General features: G+C 40.4%; 1 protein-coding gene across 10 annotated transcripts in view; it reads left to right on the forward strand.

The window, feature by feature from the left end:
• Positions 1–23962, forward strand: part of KMT2C (lysine methyltransferase 2C) — a 454559-nt gene that overhangs the window by 349467 nt on the left and 81130 nt on the right. For 7 of the 10 annotated variants that reach the window (XM_073629967.1, XM_073629969.1, XM_073629970.1 and 4 more), the window contains 9 exons: positions 994–1026; positions 1133–1276; positions 11580–11718; positions 11973–12187; positions 12694–12767; positions 14773–14952; positions 17349–17462; positions 17789–20152; positions 21523–21851. In XM_073629967.1, coding sequence (XP_073486068.1) covers positions 994–1026; positions 1133–1276; positions 11580–11718; positions 11973–12187; positions 12694–12767; positions 14773–14952; positions 17349–17462; positions 17789–20152; positions 21523–21851 — 3592 coding nt within the window. The remainder of the gene's footprint in view (positions 1–993; positions 1027–1132; positions 1277–11579; positions 11719–11972; positions 12188–12693; positions 12768–14772; positions 14953–17348; positions 17463–17788; positions 20153–21522; positions 21852–23962) is intronic. The other 3 variants (XM_073629972.1, XM_073629977.1, XM_073629975.1) reach the window with 2 other exon arrangements.

The raw sequence follows: 23962 nt of genomic DNA on the forward strand, positions 1-23962 counted from the left end.
TCTTATAACTTGGAGGACTCGTCTGTTTTTTTTGTCACATGGATCACATATGGTACTTGTTGGTATTTACTTAATAAGTGATATTTTTTATTGTGTTATGTGTTAGTTATTTAAGGTGCCGCGCCTATTTACTATATTTGTGTATATCTCACTACAGCTGTATTTGGAGGTTAGGATTCAGCAGTTTTTTTTTTTACTTGCACATTCCTACAATAAGGCATGAAAGTGGTAATGTCCTGTTATGGGGGGTGTTTTTCTGCAGCAGAGACTGGAACACTTGTCAGGATAGAAGAAAGAATAGTTGGGGCAAAATACTGTCAAATTCTTGAGGAAAACCTGCTGCCCTTTGCCAGAAAGTTGTCAATGGGAAGAAGGTTTATCTTCCAACATGACAATGACCCAAAGCGCACCGCAAAAATGACCACACAGTGGTTGAAGGAGGGAAAGGTGAATGCCCTTCTATGGCCTAGTCAGAACCCAGACTTGAAGCCCATTGAAAATCTGTGGAAAGACTGCAATCCCCAAACAGTCACCATCAAATTTAACTGAAGTTAAGCAGTTCTGCAAAGAGTGGGCAACTATTGCAAAGTTAGTAGAGATATATCCCAACAGACTAAAGGCTGTAATTAAAGCAAAAGGTGGCTTAACAAAATACTGACACAAGGGGGTGATCATTTTTAAAACTCAGTGATTCTGTTTTTGAATTTCTTTTTTCTGACATGTTGTTATGAATAAGTTAAATAAATACAGCTGGATAAAACATAAAGTTGTCTTCATTTCAGACTGCCAAACAGCAAAATGTGATTATTTCCAAGAGGGGTGATTTTTTTATATACCCACTCTATATATTAAAGTACTCTTGTGTGTAGCAGCCAAGATGATTTTTCTTTTCATTTTTTGCCCCTGGCGTTTTCACTTGTCATTACATTTGCTTGTTTAGAATTTCCCAGTTGTAGTGTTTACCAACTGATTTTTTTTCTCTCCGTCCATCAGGTGCAATTTTGGGAAAACTGTATAAAATTCCAGGTAAATATGTCCATCCTAGGTTTACACATTAACGTCGCTCCAGATACTTTTCATTGGAATACATCTTTTAAATATATGGTTCCTGCTCTTTCTGTTGGGTTTGCAGAACTTGAAGGAAAAGAGGTTGAAGATTTATTTACTGCTGTGCTGAGTCCTGTAGCCACCCATCCGCCATCTTTGCCACAACCGCCACCACCTTCAGCTCATCCTCATCCTCCACATACACAGCTCTTGCCTTTGCAAAACCAGGGTAAGTTTGAGTCCTGGTTCCAGCCTTTGTTCTACTTTAAAGGCTTGGTAAAGATGTTTCCCAAAATCTAGATTCACTTACGTTGCCCGCTCTCATTACTTTATTTTTTGGTTGCCTTGGCAACATGTTTTACCAGCAGCTGGGGCTAGGAAAGCGTAGAGGTTCATGGTCAATTTTAATATTTTTTTAAACCTTTCTAAAAAGCTTTCTATTAAAAATATATAGCACCTCCATAATACTTGCTTGCTAAACCTGTGTAAAGCAGTAGACAGGTTTTTCTGTCCTAATACTGCTAGTGGGGAGGGATGTGTCCTGCTTATGGGAGGCATTCTGCAGCATGTGTAATCTAATCTCCCTAGCCTTTTAGGTCCATTTCAAAACAGCATCTGGTTTGTGAACCTGAAACTTAGGGTGCTGTCTTTGCTTGGTGCTTGCCATGTGCAGGCTTTATTTGGTAATTATTTTATGCAATCTTTTACATATTGTGTTTCTTAGATCAGGCACCTCCTGGCTGCCATCATTAGAGTATCTTTGCTACACCATGTAATAACCATACCCCTGGGTACAAATAATCATTCTAGTGGCCTCCTCTTTTTGCCCTCTGCTCGTTAGTGTTGTGCAATAATTAGATTTTGTAAAATTTGATGATGAACAGAAAGGCTCTGAAGAGGGAAAAAGGTGGACAAGAAGTGCAGTCAGGTAACTGTGTTAGCTATTTTCATTCTAAGATGCAGTGAAAATGGTTGATGCGAGCTGGCACCTGCTTTTTGTGAATTGGCAGCCACTTTGGGAAGTAAGAACCACCCACAAGTTGCCTTTAAAAACAAAAGTAGGACCTATTCTTTAAATATATATGTTCAGTCATAAACGTGTTAAATAAAATGAATAAACCATATACTTTTCCAGAGACGTGTGCTTGGTGCATACACTTTAAGGTAGAGCCTAAAACCGCATCCTAGCTTTTAAGTTTGGAATTGTTTATGTAACAGTTTCCTAGTGAACTTGTATACTGTTCACTCATTACTTTTTTTTTTTTTCCAATTTCGTGCCTAAACTGTGAAAGCTAAAGGCAGATTAAAATCACCCCATGCCATTTGAGGCCCTATGGCCATCTTAGGATTAAAAATTACACAATGTAGAAGAGTCTAATTTCCTCACAGTGCTTGCATTCCTAATCTCAATCTCATTTCTGGTGTACATAATGCTAGTGTCATTTGAAAGCAGTAACAGTATGAAACTAGTTTCAGAGAGGCATCCAAACGATTTTCTCTATGTCAATGTCTTTTCTTAGAAAAAGTTTTAATACTGCTATGCAAAAAGAGATTGCGTCACAATCCAGCATAAAAACACCGGTAGCCAGTGCATACTGCCACATTTTGAGTCTTAGCCCTTGTTCACAAAGGAGTACTAAGGCATACTCCCGCGGAGGGCCGTGTTTACCTTTTACAAGTGTTCCGTCCATCCCCGTGCACAAAATCCCATTTATGTCAATTGGGACACAGCGGGTGCAGGGACGCAATTGCTGCTCCCAATCTGAAATCTATGTGGGTGCACAGCCCCGAACATGCACGGTCCATGCAGCCAGAGTCCTAAATGATATTATTGGGACTGTCCTCACAGTGATGCACAGAACACCTAATCAAACCTAACCAAATCAGGGAGGCTCTTGTCCTTCATAATTGATGGTAGGTCTATAGACTATTGTACAGTCAGATTACATATTGTATGGTCAGCGTAAGCTGCATCAACCTGCTGGAAAAGAATGCCCATGAAATATAACTGTGCAAATGAAGGCTATTGGTTGGTTGTGTCACAACCATATGCTGTTATACTTATGGTCAGATTTATGATATTGATAAGTATATAAAACATAAAAAAATAAAACAGCACAAAAATCCTTCATATTTCTATTTACTGCACAGGATGTCTCTGTGAATGTTGAGACTATTGTAAATCTTTGCAACACTGGCATATGACATGCATTATTTTCTTCCTCATTCATTGAGGGGCACCTGAATTTATAGAATATTGAGTGATATAGCCATCTATGCGAGGAATAGACAATGGCAAACAACAAAAAACGTGGGCCAGCCTAGGATAACCCTTCTTACTCCCAGCCTCAATTTTGGGCTAGTGTGCTAGGAATTAGAAAACATTTTTATTTATCTCTGTTGAAAAGTCAATTTTTTCCTAGCTTTCAATCAAAAAGATTATTTTTACTCTGCTGATATTGTTTTCTCTGTAATTTCAATCACAATTCCTACACCATTGGAGCCGGTATTTACATAGCAGCTATCTGGATCAGTATATCCACAATACTGGGCTCTGCTTTTTAGTACTTTTCATAATGTTCGCGCACTGGTTGTTTTTTTGTGGAGTGCTTTCTGTGTATAAAGCTGTGGCACAGCCTTTGGCATCCAGTAAGGCCACTCAGTCTGAAGCAGATCAGCATTTTCTCAGCCAACTTTGGAATCCGTATCCAAACCCGCAGTCTCCTGGCAACACCTCAGAATTAACAAGGGGTAATTTCGACCCTTCATGCAGTATGTATTACTCTACGTTTTGAGAATTAGCCTGAAATCTTCGTGTCTTTCAGAGCTCCTACAGCTGTACAGACCCTTCCATTACACCTGTTAATGTATTCCTCCATGCGTACTGGAAACACCCTAAAGAGGGTGTGTTAGAATTGTTTCCCTTTGGGAGGAACTTGTTAAAGACTATTTCCACCTTTTACAAAAAAAAAAAAGTTAAATCACTCACATTGATTAAAAAGATGAACATTTATTAGCCTTTTGCATTGCGACCTGCAAATCATTGCAACTGCGATCAGTGGATCGTGAATGTCGTGCTCAAGCTACTACAGACTATTCCTCCAGCCCAGGTCCATAACGAGGTACGGACCTTAGTTTACGTAAATGGATAACATATCAGTGTACTTAAAGGGGGGTGACGTCACTACAATTGTGCTCCATTGAGATATATATGTCTCTGCTGCAGTATAAGTATTTTCAGATCAGATCATGTTAATGAATTCAACTGTGCTGGCACACCAGGGAGAAGGAACCCAAGATTTAATGAGGGGGAGCATGGGGCTGGAGGGTAAGGAAACTATTTGGCAGGTAGGGAAAGCAATATTTTTACTGATTAGCAGTTGGAATCTCCCCTTAAGTCCCAGTTTTGCTCTGGCAGATCCTGCCCTCAGTCCTAGGTTGGTAGTGACATTTTTTTGCCAATCTGTGGCTGAGTGGATTAGATCCCTCATAAGGAACCTCTCTAATGCTGCGGTTAGACCCTTCCTTTTTTAATTGAGCACTCTGGCTTAAGTACTCAGATGTTGATATCCCTTTAAAGAACATCTGACTTGCCTATCCTTTTAGGGTTGATGTATCTCTGGATCGACTCTGGATATAGAATTTTTCGATCCCATTGTGAATTGCTTCAACGCAGGGAGTGCTTGGCTGAGCCTCACCCATTTCCTTCGTCCACTTTCTCAGTAGGTGGCCCTAGAATCTGACTTTAAAACTGCCCTCAGGACAAAGTCTTGCCATCAGCAGATCCTACTGAGTTGTTTTCATTGGGATAAATTGAGAAACTACTGTGTCTTCACTACTGGGAATGGTTGGGAGTTCTTCCTGCATCAGGAAAAGTAGTCTGGTCTCTCACTGGACAATACTTTGAGCATTGTCTTACACACATTGATTCCCATAGGGGAATTCCCTGGTAGCCTCTGATTAGCGGGCCAAGCTCATTAGAGGAGCACACCATGTCTGGATGGTCGGCAGGCAGAACACACAAGTCTCCTGCAGCAGGAACTCTCAGAAAGGCTTAGGGAGACCTGACCATCTAGGGTTAGGTCTTCTTTCTTTGACAGATTCAGAGCCCATAGAAGAAGGACCTCAGGCTTTTTCCCTTGTTTCGATTTTCAATCAGGTTGTACAAATAAGTCTCCCATTCCTTGCTCTATGAATGCTGGTGCTCTTTTGGATCTTGAAGTTCAGGAGCATTCCTAGATCTATGGCTAGATAGCCAGATCAGGCAGAATTTCTCTAAAGCAGAGTTCCTCAGTGGTTTCTCCAGGGGTATTTCTCACATACTAGAGATTGATATTTTGAACTGCCTGCTTGGTACAAGATTATACTGTATCTCTCTTCCTTTGCCTACCCTTCTGGAGGTGCATCCTCACAGCATACTGCCTCATTTTTTTTGATTTGTGGGACAAGTTCTTGAGCCCTTTGTAATATAAGGGCATATCTAAGCAATCCATTCAATTTCTCTCCATTTTGACACCATTCCTTGTTGACCACATCAGGTGGGACCTTTCTTCCCTTCATGGGTATTTATCATTCCTACTGTATGGAGGTTATCACCCCCCCTCCCGACAGTAATCCTTCTCTCCCTGACTTTTTGAGTTTTATGTTATTTCCGTGGGTTTCTTCAGGTCTGGGGCTCCACCTCAACAGGTCTTGAATTAAAGCCTTGGCTTTTCAGATGGTCCTTGGGATGCTGGCTTTCCCAAATCCTGTTTTGGCACATCCAACAGCATTGCAATTGAGTGGGCACAACCTCCCACATGCCCAACAGTCTTCCTGTGTCCCTCAAAGAGTGAGGAGAAAGAAAGAAAGAAAATTTGATATTTTTTTTTTTATTTACTATAAAATCCATTGGGAGATGGACACAGGTCACATATCTCTGTGTTTACGTTCATGCCCTTGTTACTGCTTTGCCACAAAGTAGATGTAGTATCCAGTCCTCCTGTAGATGTTAGTTCAATAGTCTACAAATTCCTGTGTCATTTAACGAATTCCAATAAATGGATTTTATGTTAAGCACTAAAGTCCAATTTTTCACATGTTGCAGAAAATACAGTGGGTGGAAAATAGCTGCTTTTGGTAACCAGAATTGTGCTGTCACTGAGTAAGAAATTAAAGAATGAAGAAACTTTTTTTTTTTTTCTCTTGATTTGATAAATCAGCATCCATTGTGCAGTCATCAGCCACCCAATCACTTTCCATAAAGCCAATTCCACCTAAAAATTAAGTTTTCCATTTTACGTAGCAGTTGGCAGGTTGAAAAGTGCTGACGACTTCTTGTATTTCTTAGCGGTTGCTAATGAGATGTGCTCATTGAAATTCCCAGTACTAGTACTTCACAACTGTTGCAGTCATTACAAATATACCTTTCCTAAAGTGGCTTGTCCATATACCGTGCTCAGCATAAATGAGTACACCCCAACAGATTTGTCAGAAAACTTTTGCTTTCCTTTCAGAATCAACATTTTCTATGGGACACTATACTTCAAAATACTCCCACAAATGCGGACCATTGATTGCAACCAAGTTTTGTTAATTTGCACACACAAAAAAGTATTTTTCCTGACAAGTTCATTTGAGACTATGTTGCAAAAATTAATACACCCCAAAGAAAGTCTTAGGAGCAAATCTAAAAATTTTAGACATCAAAATCCTAAATTAGCAAGAATTCGGCTACAGGTGAGTCTAATTATTCATTAAACAGGCGTCCAGCAGACAGTTGGTTATAAAAGGGCATTACTTAACAAAGAAATCCCCTCCCCATTTCATGCTATCAGAAATGGCACCAGATGGAAGAGAAATGTCACAAGGCCTGAGAAAAAAAATAATTTCTTTACACAAAGAAGGTGAAAGCTACAAGATGATCAGCAAAGCTTTACTTCTCAGTCAAAATACTGTAGTAAAAGCGATACAAAAATTTAACAAAGATGGAACTGCAACCATCTCAGAGACACCAGGCCGATTTTGTAATATAAGTTATATTATGAAATTTGCTTTCATGTTATGAGCTAAACAAATGTTCTATAATACTCAGTTTTGTCAAAATTTTGGAAATTGTTCTCGTGTTCATTGAGATGTTGATTAAAATCTTACTTTTCAAAAGGGGTGTACTCATTTATGCTGAGTACTGTATAACATATCCAGTAGCACTTCTTATATTGAATTTGACAATTTGGAGTATTCACAAATCGTATATCCTACAGTCCCTGACAAAAGGAAAAGTCTTGTCGCTTGTGTACAAATTGACCTGAAGTGTCACTAAAATATATTTCTAATCAAGATTTTGTTACACGAAATGGGTCATTTTAATCCCAACAGCTTTTATAATAATGTTTCAGTGGAAAACGAAACTGACAAAAAGTATTCTAATATTCACAGCTTGATAAAGCCCATTGAGTCAATTTTTGCCAAGACATAAGTGTTGTCGCCTTGTTATATGAGCTTCACCTGTGACTAATAATGGATCAATTAGGTCTCATGTGTGTATAAAAAGAACACCAGTACACTAGACCACCTCAATTGCAACTAGACCTCTGCAAACATGCTTAAGATTCACCCGGAGACTAAAGTGTTGATTATCAAGAGGCTGAAGACCAGATCCACTGCTGATGTGTCAGACACCTTCAATGTGTCTCAGCGTCAAGTTCAGAGGATAAAAAAAAGATTTGAAGAGACTGGAGATGTTTTCTACAAGGCCAGGTCAGGCTGACACCGCAAGACAACTGCTCGAGAGGACCGTTTATTGGCTTGAAAATCCAAGGTCAGCCCATTTTCCACTGCAGCAGAGCTCCTCGAGACCTGGTCACCTGAAGTCCCTGTGTCAACCAAAACAGTTTGTCGGATTCTGTCTCGAAATGGCCGAAAATCCAGAAGGTGGATTTTTCAGATGAATCTTCTGTTGAATTACAACACAGTCACCGCAAATACTGCAGGAGACCTACTGGAACCCGCATGGAGCCGAGATTTACCCAGAAAACAGTGAAGTTTGGTGGAGGCAAAATCATGGCCTGGGGTTACATCCAGTATGGGGGTGTGCGAGGGATCTGCAGGGTGGAAGGCAACATCAATAGTCTATAATACCAAGAAATCTTAGCTACCTTTTATATTCCCAACCATAAAAAAGGCCAAATTTTGCAGCAGGATGGTGCTCCATCGCATACTTCCATCTCCACATCAAAGTTTCTTAAGGCAAAGAAGATCAAGATGCTCCAGGATTGGCCAGCCCAGTCACCAGACATGAACATCATTGAGCATATGTGGTGTAGGATGAAAGATGAAGCATGGAAGACGAAACCAAAGAATATTGATGAACTCTGGGAGGCATGCAAGACTGTTTCCTTTGCTATTCCCGATGACTTCATCGATAAATTGTATGAATCCTTGCCAAACCGCATGAATGCTGTCCTTCAAGCTCATGGAAGTCATACAAGATATTAAATTTGGATCTCACAGCACCACTACTTTGCTGACATATTTTTGGATTTTCAGTAAAGTTGTTCAATTTCTGTATAGGCGACAAAACTTTTGTCTTGCCAAAATTTGACCTGTCTGTCTTGATTAAATGATAAATCTTTTTTCAGTGAAACTAATTTATTTCAGTGCATTAAACATCATTTGGGAGGGCTTTAGCTATTCATATGAGCTATTTCTAACACCAGTTGATTAATTAAAAGTCAAGTTAATAGCAGGAGTTTCTACAAAATAGAGAAGCGACAAAACTTTTGTCAGGGACTGTATATCTGAGAAAATGTCTGTAGCCTTTGCAAAAAAAAAAAAAATGGTTTAGATAACATTTAAACACAATGAAAGAGTATTAGTCCTTATGCACACCAGACATTTTTTCAGCTGCTCCTAGGGGCGTCTGGCGTTTTTTTTCCTGCCTCTAAAACACCCCTGCATGTAGCCTATGTGTCCATGCACACATAGGCTTCTAGAGGAGTTTAGGGACAGAAAAAAAAGCTTGTTAACTCTTGCCACATTTAGCACTTGAGCATTAATTTCTATGGCCAGAATAAATTATTCCTGCTAACTAAATGAATTGGTGACCAAATGCTTGACGCACGTAAATGCATTAAACATGTTTACTTGCGTCAAGCGTTTTTTTCTGACAAAATGCTGCTGTCAGGAAGAGAGGCATCTAGGAGAGATAAAGAAACATCCAGTGTGCGTTAGGCCTTAGAAATACATTTGTAAATTGGGGTCACTTAAAGTAGAGTAAAACTACCCACTATTGGATTATCCAAAAAATATAATAACCCACCCACTGAAACCTGTACTTACCATTCTGAAAAGCGTTTGCTCCTATGAGCAACTCTTCTTTATAGATGTAATATTTTAGAGATTATATCATTCTGACTTGTGTATTTGCAGTAAAAGTTGACATTATACAAACATGTAGTCTGCCATACATGAAAGTGCTAGTTGTGTGGCTGACATTCTAATCCTCAAGCTCCATACTTTGAGTCACTGACCTGGACCATGCAGGTCAATAGGACTGACTTTATGTATTGCCTGTTTTCTGGGTCAGTGAATTAGAAATTGTAAATGCTATAGGTTCAACATGATCACCCAACAAATTAGTATTACTCTATTGAGTTCACCAATGGCAGTCCATGTATTTTTTGACAGATCTACTCTAATCTATTTGGCTTGTTATGTTAGTAGATATGTAGTTTAAGCAACAGATGATCAGCAAATAAAGTAGAATTCTTCGGGATGATGACCAGTCATGTTACTACTTTCATCATCTGGAAATCAAACTAGGTATCCTTTTAGTCCAAATGGGTAGCAGCCCCAATTTTGTTCCCCCTTACGTGTTCTAAATATTTAGTGAGTACACAGTAATGAATCTCCAATGAATACAGAGGAAACAGTCATGCAGATCAAACATGAGCATGTATTTTGAAATCTTGGGCCGTCTGATTTTAATTCTGGTATTATCTTATGTGACTGATGCCCATGTAGCCAAATCTTTATTGTTGTACATATCCTTTTATTATGAATGGCTTTGAATCTTAGCCTGCAGAAGTTTAGACAAATGTGTTCCTTAAGCCTGGTACACACAGGTAGTATTTTGTGATTCACCCAGTGGACTGAACGGAAAAAAAACTTGTTGAGCTTGCAAGGAGATCAGAACTCCCCACTGAGCTGTTATGTTCTGACATGGGGACTGCCCCACCCATGCCAGAGTACACTGGTCAGCACTCGTGGCCAATGCAAGAGGGCTGATCAGCTTCTGGTTTTCCAGCATGTCTGTTCGATAGAAGCCAGACAGGCTGCTGTACACACTGCTGAACTGGCCAATATTCGGCTGTGTGTACCAGTCTTTAGGTTGTGCACCACCAGCTTACAGCAGCTCTTTTAGCACAGTGGATCATAAGAGATTTTGTACAATACAAAATTATGACCAGGGTCTGAAATTCGGGTTGCACTGTTTCATAGGACTCTATTTAACTTTAAAGTAAACCAGTAGTCATATCATATTAAAGTGGATGTAAACCCAATGTCATCCTTTCTAAACTACTGCCATAGGGGTTATCTATAAAGATATACATGCCTCCTGCATGTATCTTTACTTGTCAAATGTCTCCCCTCTGTCTGTTATTAGACCCAAAAAACTGCATATTCTGTGGGTGGGTCTGTTGTCTGGAGCTCGGTGGGTGGAGTCGTGATGTCTGTAGACTCCCTGCCCACCTCTACACTCCCCTTGTCAATGTGCATTTTCTCCTGTGTATTTCTTACACTGAACTTCAGCTATGATCTCTAACATCCAGTGAAAAGACAGGAAAGTAACCACATGACTTCAGCATGCCAAATCATGCTGAGGTGTGGAACAGCCAATCCTTGCAGAGCTGCTGAAGAAAGGAGTGGGGGTGGGAATTAAAAAATAATGCATGTCTTAGGCTAGTGCATGAGATGTAAATCACCTGTCACTCACAGCAAGGGGGAGGATTTGACAAAGGTTTTCTCACTGAACAATAAGAGGATTGCTCGGATTAACTCTTTGTGGCAAGACTGGGCTCAAATGATAGGAAATCTTATACTCTACAGTATGATATAAAAAAAAAAAAGTAAAAATTTTTTTTGGGTTTACATCCACTTTAAGTAAAGTAACACCTTTTAATAGGCATCATTCAAATCTGTATATGTAGAAGGCCTGGCACACCTCAAACCAAATTATAATTCACAGAGTTACCAGTTGTTGGGTGTGTGTGTGCACCTCATGCCTCTAAAGGTTCTGGATTTCCAGAGATACAGCAGTGACAGAAGGGGAAAGTGCTATTGGTGTACACAGCAGACATTTTATGGTGGCTGTGTTTGCTTCATATCATCTGATTATAAGTTTCCTTTCTGTTGAATTCCTAACCTTGGCCCAGTGCACTTGTTTCTGCCTATCAGTAGTTTAATCTGCTAAAATTATTATGTAATATATTCATGTTGAAGTTCTTCTTTTTTTAGCAGAAATAAAAAGTGTCTCATTTTAACTTTTTAAGGTGATGGTCTTTTTCCAAGAATGCCGATTGTGAATGGCTTGTTGCCACCCAATCCTCACTTACCACACAATTCTCTTGGCCCTGGACGTGGACTCGGCCCTTTCCCTCCCTTAACGCAACCACCATTTCCAGACATCAGGTACTCTTCTTTACAAAAACTCAATTTTTTTGTCATTATTCTGGAAAGAAGCAGTGAAACATAGGATACGGTCTTTCTCCTCTTTTCTGTTAAAATGTATCTTCATTTGTGCAATGTTGCCAGTATTGTTTTATGTATGAATGTTTATTTTAATATCATTGTTACTGCTCCTGATGGTCCTCATTCTACAACAATTTGGAAGATGTTGGCACCATATAAATCAATAATACTAATAACCATTTATATGTAAACAGGGATAAGAACGCAGCATACCATGGCATAGTAAATGACCCCACAAATGTGTGGCCAGCACCGGCGCCGGTTATGGAGCCAGAGGGAGACACCATGTCCAGTGCCCAAAGAAGTACACAGAAATGGGAGAAGGAAGAAGCTCTTGGAGAGATGGCAACTGTGGCCCCTGTTTTATATACCAATGTTAATTTCCCACACTTAAAGGAGGAGTTTCCAGGTAAGACAACTTGAAATAAACATTAGGGCAGGCGATACAGTGCAAATTTGGTTGCAGGAAAGAAATTTGCACAATTTCCCCATCAACACAGACAGTGCTGACAGGGGAATCCCTCCTTCCCAGACATTGTCTTCCCCCTGTGGGGAAAGCCGCCCCCCCTGGCAGAAGACAGTGATCATTGCTAGCGGCTATAGAAGCTACTAGCAATAATTGCAAATAAAATCCGGCAGGCTGGTTTGTGCCCAAGTTGATTGATTAATCAACTTGGTACCTTTGGCCTACCCATACAGGGTTCAAATCTTTAAAAGTTCCTGCTGAACCGTCTATGGCTGGCCCTAATTTCTCAATAAAAAGGGCCTGAAGTAAAAGCTGTCTTATTTTCCAGTGATTTCTGTGGACAGCTGGAACAATCTTGCTATAGACACTTTGATCACAAGGCTGTTCTTATTCTTATATATTCAGTCATTGCCCACAATTAGTTATGACTCATTTTTCTCTGTGTCTAGATTGGTCTACACGAGTGAAGCAAATTGCAAAACTCTGGAGGAAAGCCAGCTCACAAGAAAGAGCCCCATATGTGGTAAGTGGATCTAAAACCTCATATGCCAATAAATTGGGTTGGCAGAGAAGAAGAAAGTAACGATCACAGTGGAAGTGTCTACTAATCTTGCAGCATCGATACAAAATGGTAAAAGTGGATTTGCTGCATATGCTACATGGACCCTCTGTGCATACTTTATGCAAAGTAAAGGTTAACCTGAAATATAGTTATAGGTCAAATCTAAGAAAATGGGAGATTTCAGGCCTTTTATCCAAGCAACCCTAGAGCCGTGTGTAATATTTGTATGTTAATGTGTGCGCATTTTTAAGAAATTTTGGCGATCTCTACAGAATTTCCCATTTCAAAATGAGTAACTTCCCTACATTTGTGACTTTGCATGAACTGCCATCTGTCAGACATTTTTATGTTTAAGGCTTCTCGGTTAAGGGAAATATTTGTCAACTTATCCTTTCAATTTAAAGCGGTATTAAACCCAAAACCAAAAATTCAATATATTGTACCTTAGCAATCATTAGATGTGGTGGCTTCATACGTATTCTTTAGTCTTTTTCCCCCTGTTTTCACTTGGCGATCTTGCCAGTAACCGACCACCTGTATTAGAGTACCACTACTGGATGAACAAGCACAGAAGGCACCTTTTGGGTAGCAGCATTGTCAGTATAGGGTAGGGAGAGTGTTAGATGTACTAGCAGTTTTAAATGTACTAACAAATTGAATATTCCACCTAACACTACTGTATATAATCCGTTACAGCAAAGTGTTTTTTTTTCCCTTTGAAATAAAGGTGTTACAACAATGAGTAAAAGCTGATCCGTGTAAGCACCTCTTATGCGTTAAATTGTTTGTCTCATCTCTGTAACTAATGCATTCTGCTGGAGAGCTTGTTCTTTTGAAAAGCAATAGACTTACTGGCTGGATCACCAGGTGTAAATAGAAATAAAGCAAGCCTAAAAAAAAAAAAAAAAAAAATGCTTCTTCTAAGAGGTGGTAAGCTGCAATATAATGTTTGCTTTTGGGTTTAATATTTCCTTAAGCTTAGAGTTAGATTTAAAGTTAAAGTGTTAGCGTAAGATCAAAGGTTACAGCTGAATTCCTAACAAAATGTCTAAGTACACAGTTGAAAATCTTATATTTGTATTGTTTTACAATGGAGTATAGACACTGTTTTACAGTGGAGTATAGGTACTGTTCCCCTAGAATGAAAGAGAAGCATCACACTTGACAAAGTCATCTCTTTGCAATCTGAAACTGTCAGCATGTTAATTTTCGGCACAGGTACCAGTATTAGGATCCAGGCTCTGCTTTATATGGATATTCTGAAAGGAGGAAAAGGGTGATGTACATATTAGACTGCTTCTTATTCCAGTCACAGGATGGGGACAGGGAAGTAATCAAGCTTCACTGCTTAAAGAGGAAGTAAAGCCTTCCTCTTTAATTGTACCTACAGGTAGGCCTATAGTAAGGCTTACCTGCTGGTACTGTAAATATCTCCTAACCTTGCACCGTTTAGGAGCTATTTACTATATACCCTGCTTCCGACGTCATCGGCGTATGCACACTGAAGGAACGGCCCGCTCGTGCCATTTCTTCAGGGGCCGTGACTGGCGGTGCTTGCGCAGAAGTGATGTCATTGCGGCGATGCATACTAGCTCATTATGCCTTTGTCTTGCAGGGTTTATTTTGTGGTTTGGAGGTTTACAACCTCTTTAAATGCAGTAAAAAAAAAAAGGACACCAACTTAGCTAGAGCAGATTGAGAACTGGACTGGTTACAGGGAATTACAAATTCTTTTGACTGGTAAAAATTAAATAGTTACCTGGAGTTCATTTTTATGGTTTACTGAAAGAGCCAAAGGTTAGTTTAGAAGCTGCTAAATCTGCAATATTTATGCGGTTACTGCTGCAAAAAGACAAAGCATTCAGGAGACCTTAGGCCAAGTATATTTACCCTTTTTTCAACTTGCAATTAACCCTTCAGATTTTATTTACCTTGTAACCATATTGGTACTCATTCTTGTTTTAAGCAAAAAGCCAGGGATAACCGTGCCGCACTGCGAATCAACAAAGTGCAAATGTCAAATGACTCGTTAAAGCGCCAACAGCATGAGATCATCGACCAGAGCACCCGAATTGATTCCGATCCATTCAAAGATCCCTTAAGGCAGAGAGAATCTGAGCATGAAGTGGAGTGGAAGTATAGACAGGTACAGGCTTTCTTTTTTTGGTCTGTGTATGAAAGTGGTGAAGAACAAGTTTGATTGGATAATTAAAATGTACAGTTTTTTTAGTCACTTATATAGTGTTTTGATTCTTGTTATCAGAATATTATTCATTGCACAGTGTACAGTGTGAAATCGCACTGGTATTAATTTTAAAAATAGTTGTTTAGGTTGAAACCTACTGCCCAAAAAAACTGCTTTTGGAATGAGATGTTTCCTGCAGTTGTTCACCTTTGGACCAAATAGGGTTTTAGATGAATATAGCACAGTATGAATGAATTTGTCTACTCCTGCAGATTTCTCCCACTTCCAAAGAATAGTGTGATAAAGGAAATCAGCCTTAGCAGTTGTTAGAAATAAATGCACGTTGATATCTCTGTAAGCATGCTCATTTTAATAATCTGGTACAGCGATCAAGTAAAAACGTAAAGGCTACATCAGTAATGAGCATGTACCAGTAACAACTCAAATAATGCAAATGTATTGAAAGGGTAACTCCGCTTTTGTGGGGGGAAAAAAATGGCAAATCAAATAATATAGCATATGCAATTGCAACACAAGTCATATTGTAATTGAATGCTATTTAAAATTACCTTTCCTTTTCAATCTGTAGCTCTGTAATTTTCTGTAAATGCAATATGGTTGCCTAGAAATTTTCTGTGCACAGAATGTGTACAGAACGCCCCCCAGAAACATAATTTCCTGCTTGTGTGATTGGCTTACTGATTTTCCCGAAGTCTACACTAAGATACAAGTCATATTTCAGGCATCCCCTGCAATATAAATGTCATTTTTGGTAGATACTCCCAGTAGGAAATCACATCTAAAGTGATGCAGACCCTGCAATTTTACTCATTAGAGCCCTGCAGGTGCAGCAGCTGATTAATTATGAAACCACTCCCATTAGATTCATTTATCACAGGGACACAGACAAACACAGAGATTTCTTCAGAATAACAAAAGGTAGGAATCTGCAACAAAGTTTGTTAAAATCCTTGCAATGTACATTGAACACCCAGAGGGCAATGTTTTTTTTTTCCTCAACAAAAGTGGAGTTACTCTTTAAGCTTCCCTTCAAACTGAGAATGTCTTGTTTTTAAGGAATCGGACATTACCAGTGGAATGCAAGAAATGTAAGGTGCCCACATATAGTGTATATTCAGCTTTTTTTCATAAGCTCCCAAACAAGCTGTATACTGCATCCTGGACATTCTTGTAAGGCCGCAGAAGAGTAGTATGGCATTATATTATCTTTTGTTCAGATAGTGAAAGGCCCTGGATGCAGAGTGCTCCCTTTGGACCAGCACCTGGTCTACACACACACACCCACTCCCACCCACCTACCTCTGAAGGGACTTTAAAGTGGTTGTAAACCTCAGACATGAAATATGAAAAAAGATGCATTCCTCTATAGTGTGTACTTGTCTCAATTAAAAGAACGCAGTGTCATTTCTGTTTGCTGCTTTGTTCCTCAATCAGCATAAATCACTTGGTCAAGTTTTCCTGACACAAAGAGAAAAAAGTTGACAGTAGGGTTCTTCAGCTGATTGACAGCCTCAGCCCTGTTCCTGTGAGCTGTGTGACGGGGGGGGGGCTCCAATCGGCTCTTAGAGCTCTCCTCACTGAGCTCTGCAGACTGTAACTTCAGCTCTCTGCCCCCTTTTTTCTGAAGTCTCAGACCAGCTTTAAATATTCAGCACTTTGATCAGATGTAGAGAACAGAAGGCTACAGATAGACAGGTACAACTTATGTAGAAGTATTTGTTTCATCTTTGTGTATCACCTGAGGTCAGTCACTTCATTGGGTATATGGAAAGGTTTACAACCACTTTAACTTACTTTTCGGTACAGGAATGAGTTTAATTTTGAAAAATCCGAGATGTTGCATTCTGACATTACTGCTATCATCATTACAGGTGTGTGCTTGACAGTCTATGAGCAGGCAAGCACAACTTATTAAAGCAGGCAGGAAAATAGCAGAAAAATAACCACACTTTTGGAATTAATATTCAGTTTAAAAGCAACACTAGCTGAGTTAAAGTGTTACTAAACCCAGGACCCTGCATTCACTATATCTGGTCTCCCACATTACACAGAACATGGAAATGCAATAGTTTTATTAAATATAAACTACTAAATACCTTTTCTCATCAGTAGTTAGAGCAGTCTTGTGACTTTTATCAATGTCTGGTTAAAGCTTGTAGGAGGAGTTTTCATTCTCCCCTGATTGTCCTATGAGGATGCAGGACCCCTGACCCTCTGTTTGGACAGTGCTGATCGGCCCTGTGCTGATCACATGCACTGTCCCAAGAAAATAAATAAATAAATAAATAAACTCTAGCAATACACACCAAACTGAGCATGTGTAGCTTGTCCCCTAGCCTCTGTACTATCCGGAGATGGTTTGGGGACTCTGGAAGAAGGGGAGGATCAGAGAAGACAGGATCAAACAGCCTTTTTACACAATGCAGAGGATTAACCCCTTAGGTTCCACAGTGAGTATAACAAGCATGCTTTACTGCATATACAGACTGCTTTTACTGTTGTGGGTTTAGTAACACTTTAAAAAAAAAAATCCCTTAAGCTGGCAATACATTATCCAATTTTCTTGTTCAGCTTCCTTTAGATTTACCTTCAACTATGTTGTGCAATGGCCTGCCTGATTGCATCAAATTGAAAGTATTTAGGTTTGACCTCATATTATATGGTTTTGGTAAATCTAAAGGAAAATTGTACAAAAAAATTGTATAATGTATGGCCAGCCTTAGTAACCCCAATGTGTAAATCCGCAGTGTAATGATTTCTCTTTTTAATATTGCAGCAAATGCGTCAGAAAAGCAAACAGCAGGCGAAGATCGAAGCAACCCAAAAACTTGAGCAAGTAAAAAATGAGCAACAACAGCAGCAGTTTGGCTCCCACCATCATTTAAGTCAGTCAGGAAGTGATACTCCAAACAGTGGCAATCAGAGCCCTTTAACGCCTCAGAACAGTGGCAATATGTCCCCAGTTCAACAGACCTTTAATAAAGATGCATTTACTAAACAGACATTGTCTGGAGCACCTGCATCATTCTCGGATGATGTTTTTCTGAAACCGCAAGCTCCACCTCCCACACCCACTAGAACACACTTGCAGGATCCCCTCCAGTCTTCTCAACCACATTCACCCCAGATGTTTTCTCCTGGATCATCAAACTCTAGACCATCTTCTCCCTTTGATCCTTATGCTAAAATGGTAGGGACACCAAGACCTCCACCTGCTAGTCAAAATTTTCACAGAAAGAACTGTGGGTCACCCATGGATATTTGTCTTCCTAGACACATACCTGGGAGTGAGTCCTCTGATGCTAGACCATCTCCCATAAGGGACTCTTGTTCATCCCCTTCCAGCAGTGATCCCTCATTAAAGATGGGAGATGTTCAAAAGAACATAGTCCCAGCTGATCCCTTTTCTAAGCCATTAGGCCTTTCAAGATTGTCTCACAACACAGATCAGATGATAGATGGTTCGCTGGGTCCAGTAAACAGTGACTCTTTTACAAAACATTCTTCAAGATCTGAAATATATCAAAGACCACAAATACCAACAAAAGTTGATCCCTATTCAAGACCTCCTCTCACCCCTACATCAGGTGTTTCACCTGGCAGCCCTGCACCTTTTAAAACTCCTTTGCGCCCACCTCAGTCGCCACAAGAATCTTACAATTTACTACCCACAACACCACGACGTATTTCTACAGACCCATATGAAAGACATGTTTTGACTCCAAGACCTGCTGAAACTTTTTCACATGATCCTTATAATCAAGCACCTCATGGTAATCGTACTATGAATGAACCATTTGCAAATCCCCCTAGACTAATGCGACAGCATAGTGACCCTCAGTCAGCCTCTTTGTCACGTTCAAATGTCCAGGATCCATATGCTCAGCCTCCAGGAACTCCACGTCCAACAAATAACCCATATTTAAAATCGCCAACTGCCTCAAGACCTACAGCAGTGGACCCTTATCTTCAACAACCCCCTACTCCAAGACCACCTGTGCAAGCAATGGATCCATATAGTCAGCCTCCATCTACTCCCAGGCCAGTTATGGGAGATGTATTTGTTCAGCCATCTATGAATAAGAGACACCATGATTCCTTTGCAGCTTCACCTATAAGGAATAGCATGGATCCATACTCGCAGCAACCAGGAACACCAAGACCAGCACCTTCAGATTCATATGTGCAGCTGTCTAATACACCAAGGCCTGTGCCTTTAGATCCTTATTCACAGCCGCCTGCAACCCCAAGGCCAGTTTCATCAGATATCTATGCTCAGTCACCTGGAACTCCAAGGCCAGTACCTTCAGATCCATATGCCCAGCCACCTGCAACTCCAAGGCCGCCCCCATTAGATCCATACTCTCAACCACCTGGAACTCCCCGACCAGCTCCTTCAGATCTGTATGGACAACCACCAGCAACTCCAAGGCCAGGCCCCTCAGATCAGTACTCTCAGCCACCTGCAACCCCAAGGCCATTGTCCTCAGATTCATATGCTTTGCCACCTGGAACTCCAAGGCCAATGCCTTTAGACCCCTATTCCCAACCTCCTAGTACCCCACAGCCAGTACTTGCAGACCCTTATTCTCAGCCCCCTGGAACACCAAGACCTCTTCCCACAGACTCCTTTTCTCAACCTAATCGAACTCCCAGGCATGTCTTTTCTGACCCTTATGCTCAGCCACCAAGAACTCCAATGCCCAGTGGGCCTGAAAACTTTAATCGTTCCTCAGTGGTTCGTTCAGTGTTGATATCCAACCAAGAGTCATTTCTGCAGAATACACAAAGCAGGGGAGCCCCTTTTAGCAGAATATCTGAGGGAAACTCCCAAAATTCACGACTAACAGGCCCAAGCCCAGTAGACTTGTTTAGTCATACGTCATCTGGCCCTAACCAGGAACCTTATGATCAGCCTCCAGGGGCACCTCATATACAGACAGGGGAAGGATTTGGGGATCCCCATGATATCGGTGATCAGCAAAGAACTTTTACAGAGGAAACATTTAGTGGGTCTTCCAATATTGCAGCAAGCCCTCAAGGTCAGCAGTTTGGTAATATGCCACAATTGCCTGGCTTATCAGATGCTCAGAATTCATTAAACCTACCTATGGCAGAATCTGAAGAAAAAGCAAGACAGGTACATGCATCTTTCTTTATTCCATTATAATTTAAACTTTGTTATAATATGAGATCTTTTTTATATACCTTTTTGGGTTTCATGTGTTTGGTTGAAACCCCAAATTTTTTGTTGATATATATTTATAGTATAAGTTGTTTAGGTAATTTTACCTTATTTAGCATAATGTACTACTTTTCTAGAGAAACTCACTCGGGGTTTCAGTCCTTTATTGATGTGATGAGCTAAAAGTGATATTAAAGTAGTTGTAAACCCCATTCATGAAATTCGACCTAGGCACATATCTCTGCAGTGTTTACTTCTCTCTCCAGAGCTTCCGTGTCTTCTGCTGCTCTGTTCCTCTGTTATCAGCAGAGTCACTTCTGACAAGTTTTCAGACACAGGAGATAACCGCAGCTGGAAATTTGTGTTGGGGAGAAAGCGTAGAGATAGATAAGCAGAGAGCTGGTCTATTCACAGTACAGCTCTGAATGTTCCGTCGTTCCTCTGCCTATGTGATTTGGGGGGGGGGGTGGTGTCTTTCCTCCAAACAGCTCACACACAGTGTATGCCCAGACTCCACACCCACTGCTGAATGAGGAAACAAGATTTGTAACATGATCTGCACTTTCTAAATTGTCTAGAACGCTGAAGACAGCAGATATACATGTAAAACCTATGTAGGGAAATTTGTTTTATCCTTGTGTATCATCTGAGGCTATTCACTTCACTGAGTAGAGGGAGGGTTTACAACCACTTTAGAGTCTGTTTTTGATAAATTAAAAATAGATGTTATACTTGCCTTCTTTGTGCAAGGATATTGCACAGAGCAGTGGCTTAACGCCTCTTTTTTGGTCCTCCGTTGGCGCTGTCCGCTCTTCCTCTTCCCCAAGCACCATCTCGGCAAGCTATGTGCTGAGGGGGAACCCATGCACTCGAGCCAGGCTGTATGCGTCCATAGACAAATACACTGCTCTCTGTTCACAGGTTTTTACTGACAGAAGCAGGAGCCAATGCTCTGAGACTCCCAGGCACAGCGGTGGATCATCAGAGGACTCAAGTGTTTAGGGATGGGGGTGGTGGGGTGTTGGAAGGTTTTTTACCTAAATGCAGAGAGTGCATTAAGATGAAAAAACTTTTTTTGTTTAGAACCAGTTTACAAAAATAAGTTTTGGTCATTGTATATTTATCTTGGTAGTTGTAGGACACCAGGCAACTCTTTTTATACAGTCTTCCAAAAGTGATATTTTTCAGTCTTCTAAGTGATAGACTACGTCAGTAACAAAGAAAAAAAAAAAACTTTGAGCAAAGTTTTGGGATGAATTGTGTATATGTTAATAGTAATGAAAACATGGTGTTTTTTTAACCTATTATTCTAAATCCTTTTACAGCGTCAAAAATTAAGGGAGATGCTACTAAGACAGCAGCAAACCAAGAATGCTGTTCGACATGAGAAGGTGTTGGATCCATTACAGATGACTCAAGGCGCACACCCCACACAGTGGCAGCAAGAAAGTCCACATAGGCAAAATGAGGTCTTTAACAGACCTCCACCTCCTTATCCTGGAAATATAAGAGCCTCAATTGGTCATAACGGGAACCCACGATTTTCCGCTTTACCCAAAGAGCAGCGTCCTCCATTCCTTGGTAATGCCCAGTTTAACAGACCACCGTTCACTGGAGATATTAACATTGCTATGAGACCACCTCCTGGTCACAGGTACACTTACATTTTGTTCTTTACTTTAAAGATGTACTAATGTATGAGATGTACTTAACAATACCCTGTAGAGAAATTCATCCTTTAAAATGGTATTAAACAGAAAACAAAATTTTGTATATTGCAGCCTACAATTTCTTAATTGTGGTTAGTGATGGGCTTGGGCGTGCATGCAGGGACCATCTAGGCACCAGTGTGTGTGTGTATATATATATATATATATATATATGTGTGTGTGTGTGTGTGCTCTGACGCATAGCGGCCGCCCTGTAGCAGAAAAATGCTATAGGGCGGTCGCTAAGTGGTCAAAATGTCCATCACTTGTTGCTACACCCAGAATGGAATGTGCAGAGTTAACAAAATAGTAGCTTTCCTTAAAGAGGCAAGCTCTTTCATTTCTGTTTTGAGCGTTCAGAGACTCAACCTACTGTTTTTAAATATTATTTTAGTTAAAGTTAAGGAAAAGGGTGCAAGGAATTATTTACAAAACAAAGATTATTAAACCAATTTATTTTACGGTTGCCTAAAGTGAAAAGCACTTAGCCCAATCCACTTGCTGAGTACAATATTAGAGTCACTGGCTTTCATTAATTTATTTTAGCATCTCTTTATAGTTCTGCTGGTAAACCGTAACTCCAGAGTTGCAAATGTAGCCAAATTTCTTGCCCCTTAAGAGGGCACTTGCATAAATAGCACAGCCATTTAGCTGCACTGAGGGGTGTGCTGAATGGGAGTTGAAGTTTTTTTATACTCCTGCCAGCACCCCCTTAATGCCATTTCTAAATACATCTATTTCCATCTGATAAGGTTTTGCAACACCAAAAGCAACATATTAAACAGAATAGAATTACAGTTTAACCACTTAAGGACCAGCCTCGTTTTGGATTTTAGGTGTTTACATGTTTAAAACAGGTTTTTTGCTAGAAAATTACTTAGAACCCCCAAACATTATATATGGTTTTTCTTCTAACACCCTAGAGAATAAAATGGCGGTCGTTGCAATACTTTTTTTTGCACCGTATTTGCGCAGCAGTCTTAAAAGCGCACTTTTTTTGGAAAAAAAAATCACTTTTTTGAATAAAAAAATAAGACAACAGTGAAGTTAGCCCAATTTTTTTTATATTGTGAAATATAATGTTACGCCAAGTAAATTGATACCCAACATGTCACGCTTGAAAATTGCGCCCGATCGTGGAATGGCGTCAAACTTTTACCCTCAATCTCCATAGGCGACGTTTAAAAAATTCTACAGGTTGCATATTTTGCGGTACAAAGGAGGTCTAGGGCTAGAATTATTGCTCTCACTCTACCGGTCGCTGCGATACCTCACATGTGTGGTTTGACCACCGCTTTCATATGCGGGCGCTACTCGCGTATGCGTTCGCTTCTGCGCGCGAGCTCGTCGGGACGGGGGGGGGGGGGGGGTTTAAAAAATTTATTTATTTTACAATATGTTATTTATTTTTACACTGTTTTTAAAAAAAAAAATGGTGTTACTTTTATTCCTATTACAAGGAATGTAAACATCCCTTGTAATAGAAAAAAGCATGGCAGGACCTCTTAAATATGAGATCTGGGGTCAAAAAGACCTCAGATCTCATATTTACACTAAAATGCATTAAAAAAAAAAAAAAAAAAAAAAAAAAGTAATTTAAAAAAAATGACATTTGAAAAAATGTGCCTTTAAGAGGCGTGGATGGAAGTGACGTTTTGACGTCGCTTCCGCCCAGCAGTGTCATGGAGACGAGTGGGCGCCATCTTAGCCTCACTCGTCTCCAGACACAGGACGGAGACGGATGCGATCGCCTCCGCCCCTACCGATGGCTCCGGTAAGTGGCGAAGGGCACCAGATCGCGGCGGGGGGGGGGGGGCCTCTCCCGCCACCGATAAAAGTGATCTTGCGGCGAATCTGCCGCAGGGACCACTTTTATCTGAAAGCCGGCCTCCGCACGAAAACGGGGATACCGGGGTTATGGCAGCTAGCCATAACAACGATATCCGCCGCCAAAGTTTGGACGTACATCGTCGTGCGGCGGTCGGTAAGTGGTTAATAGACACTGTACAAAACAAAACAAAAGGAGAACGAAGATTCACAGTCCAAGGACCGCGGT

The sequence above is a fragment of the Aquarana catesbeiana genome, linkage group LG05, assembly GCF_042186555.1.
Source record: "Aquarana catesbeiana isolate 2022-GZ linkage group LG05, ASM4218655v1, whole genome shotgun sequence".
Lineage (NCBI taxonomy): Eukaryota > Metazoa > Chordata > Amphibia > Anura > Ranidae > Aquarana > Aquarana catesbeiana.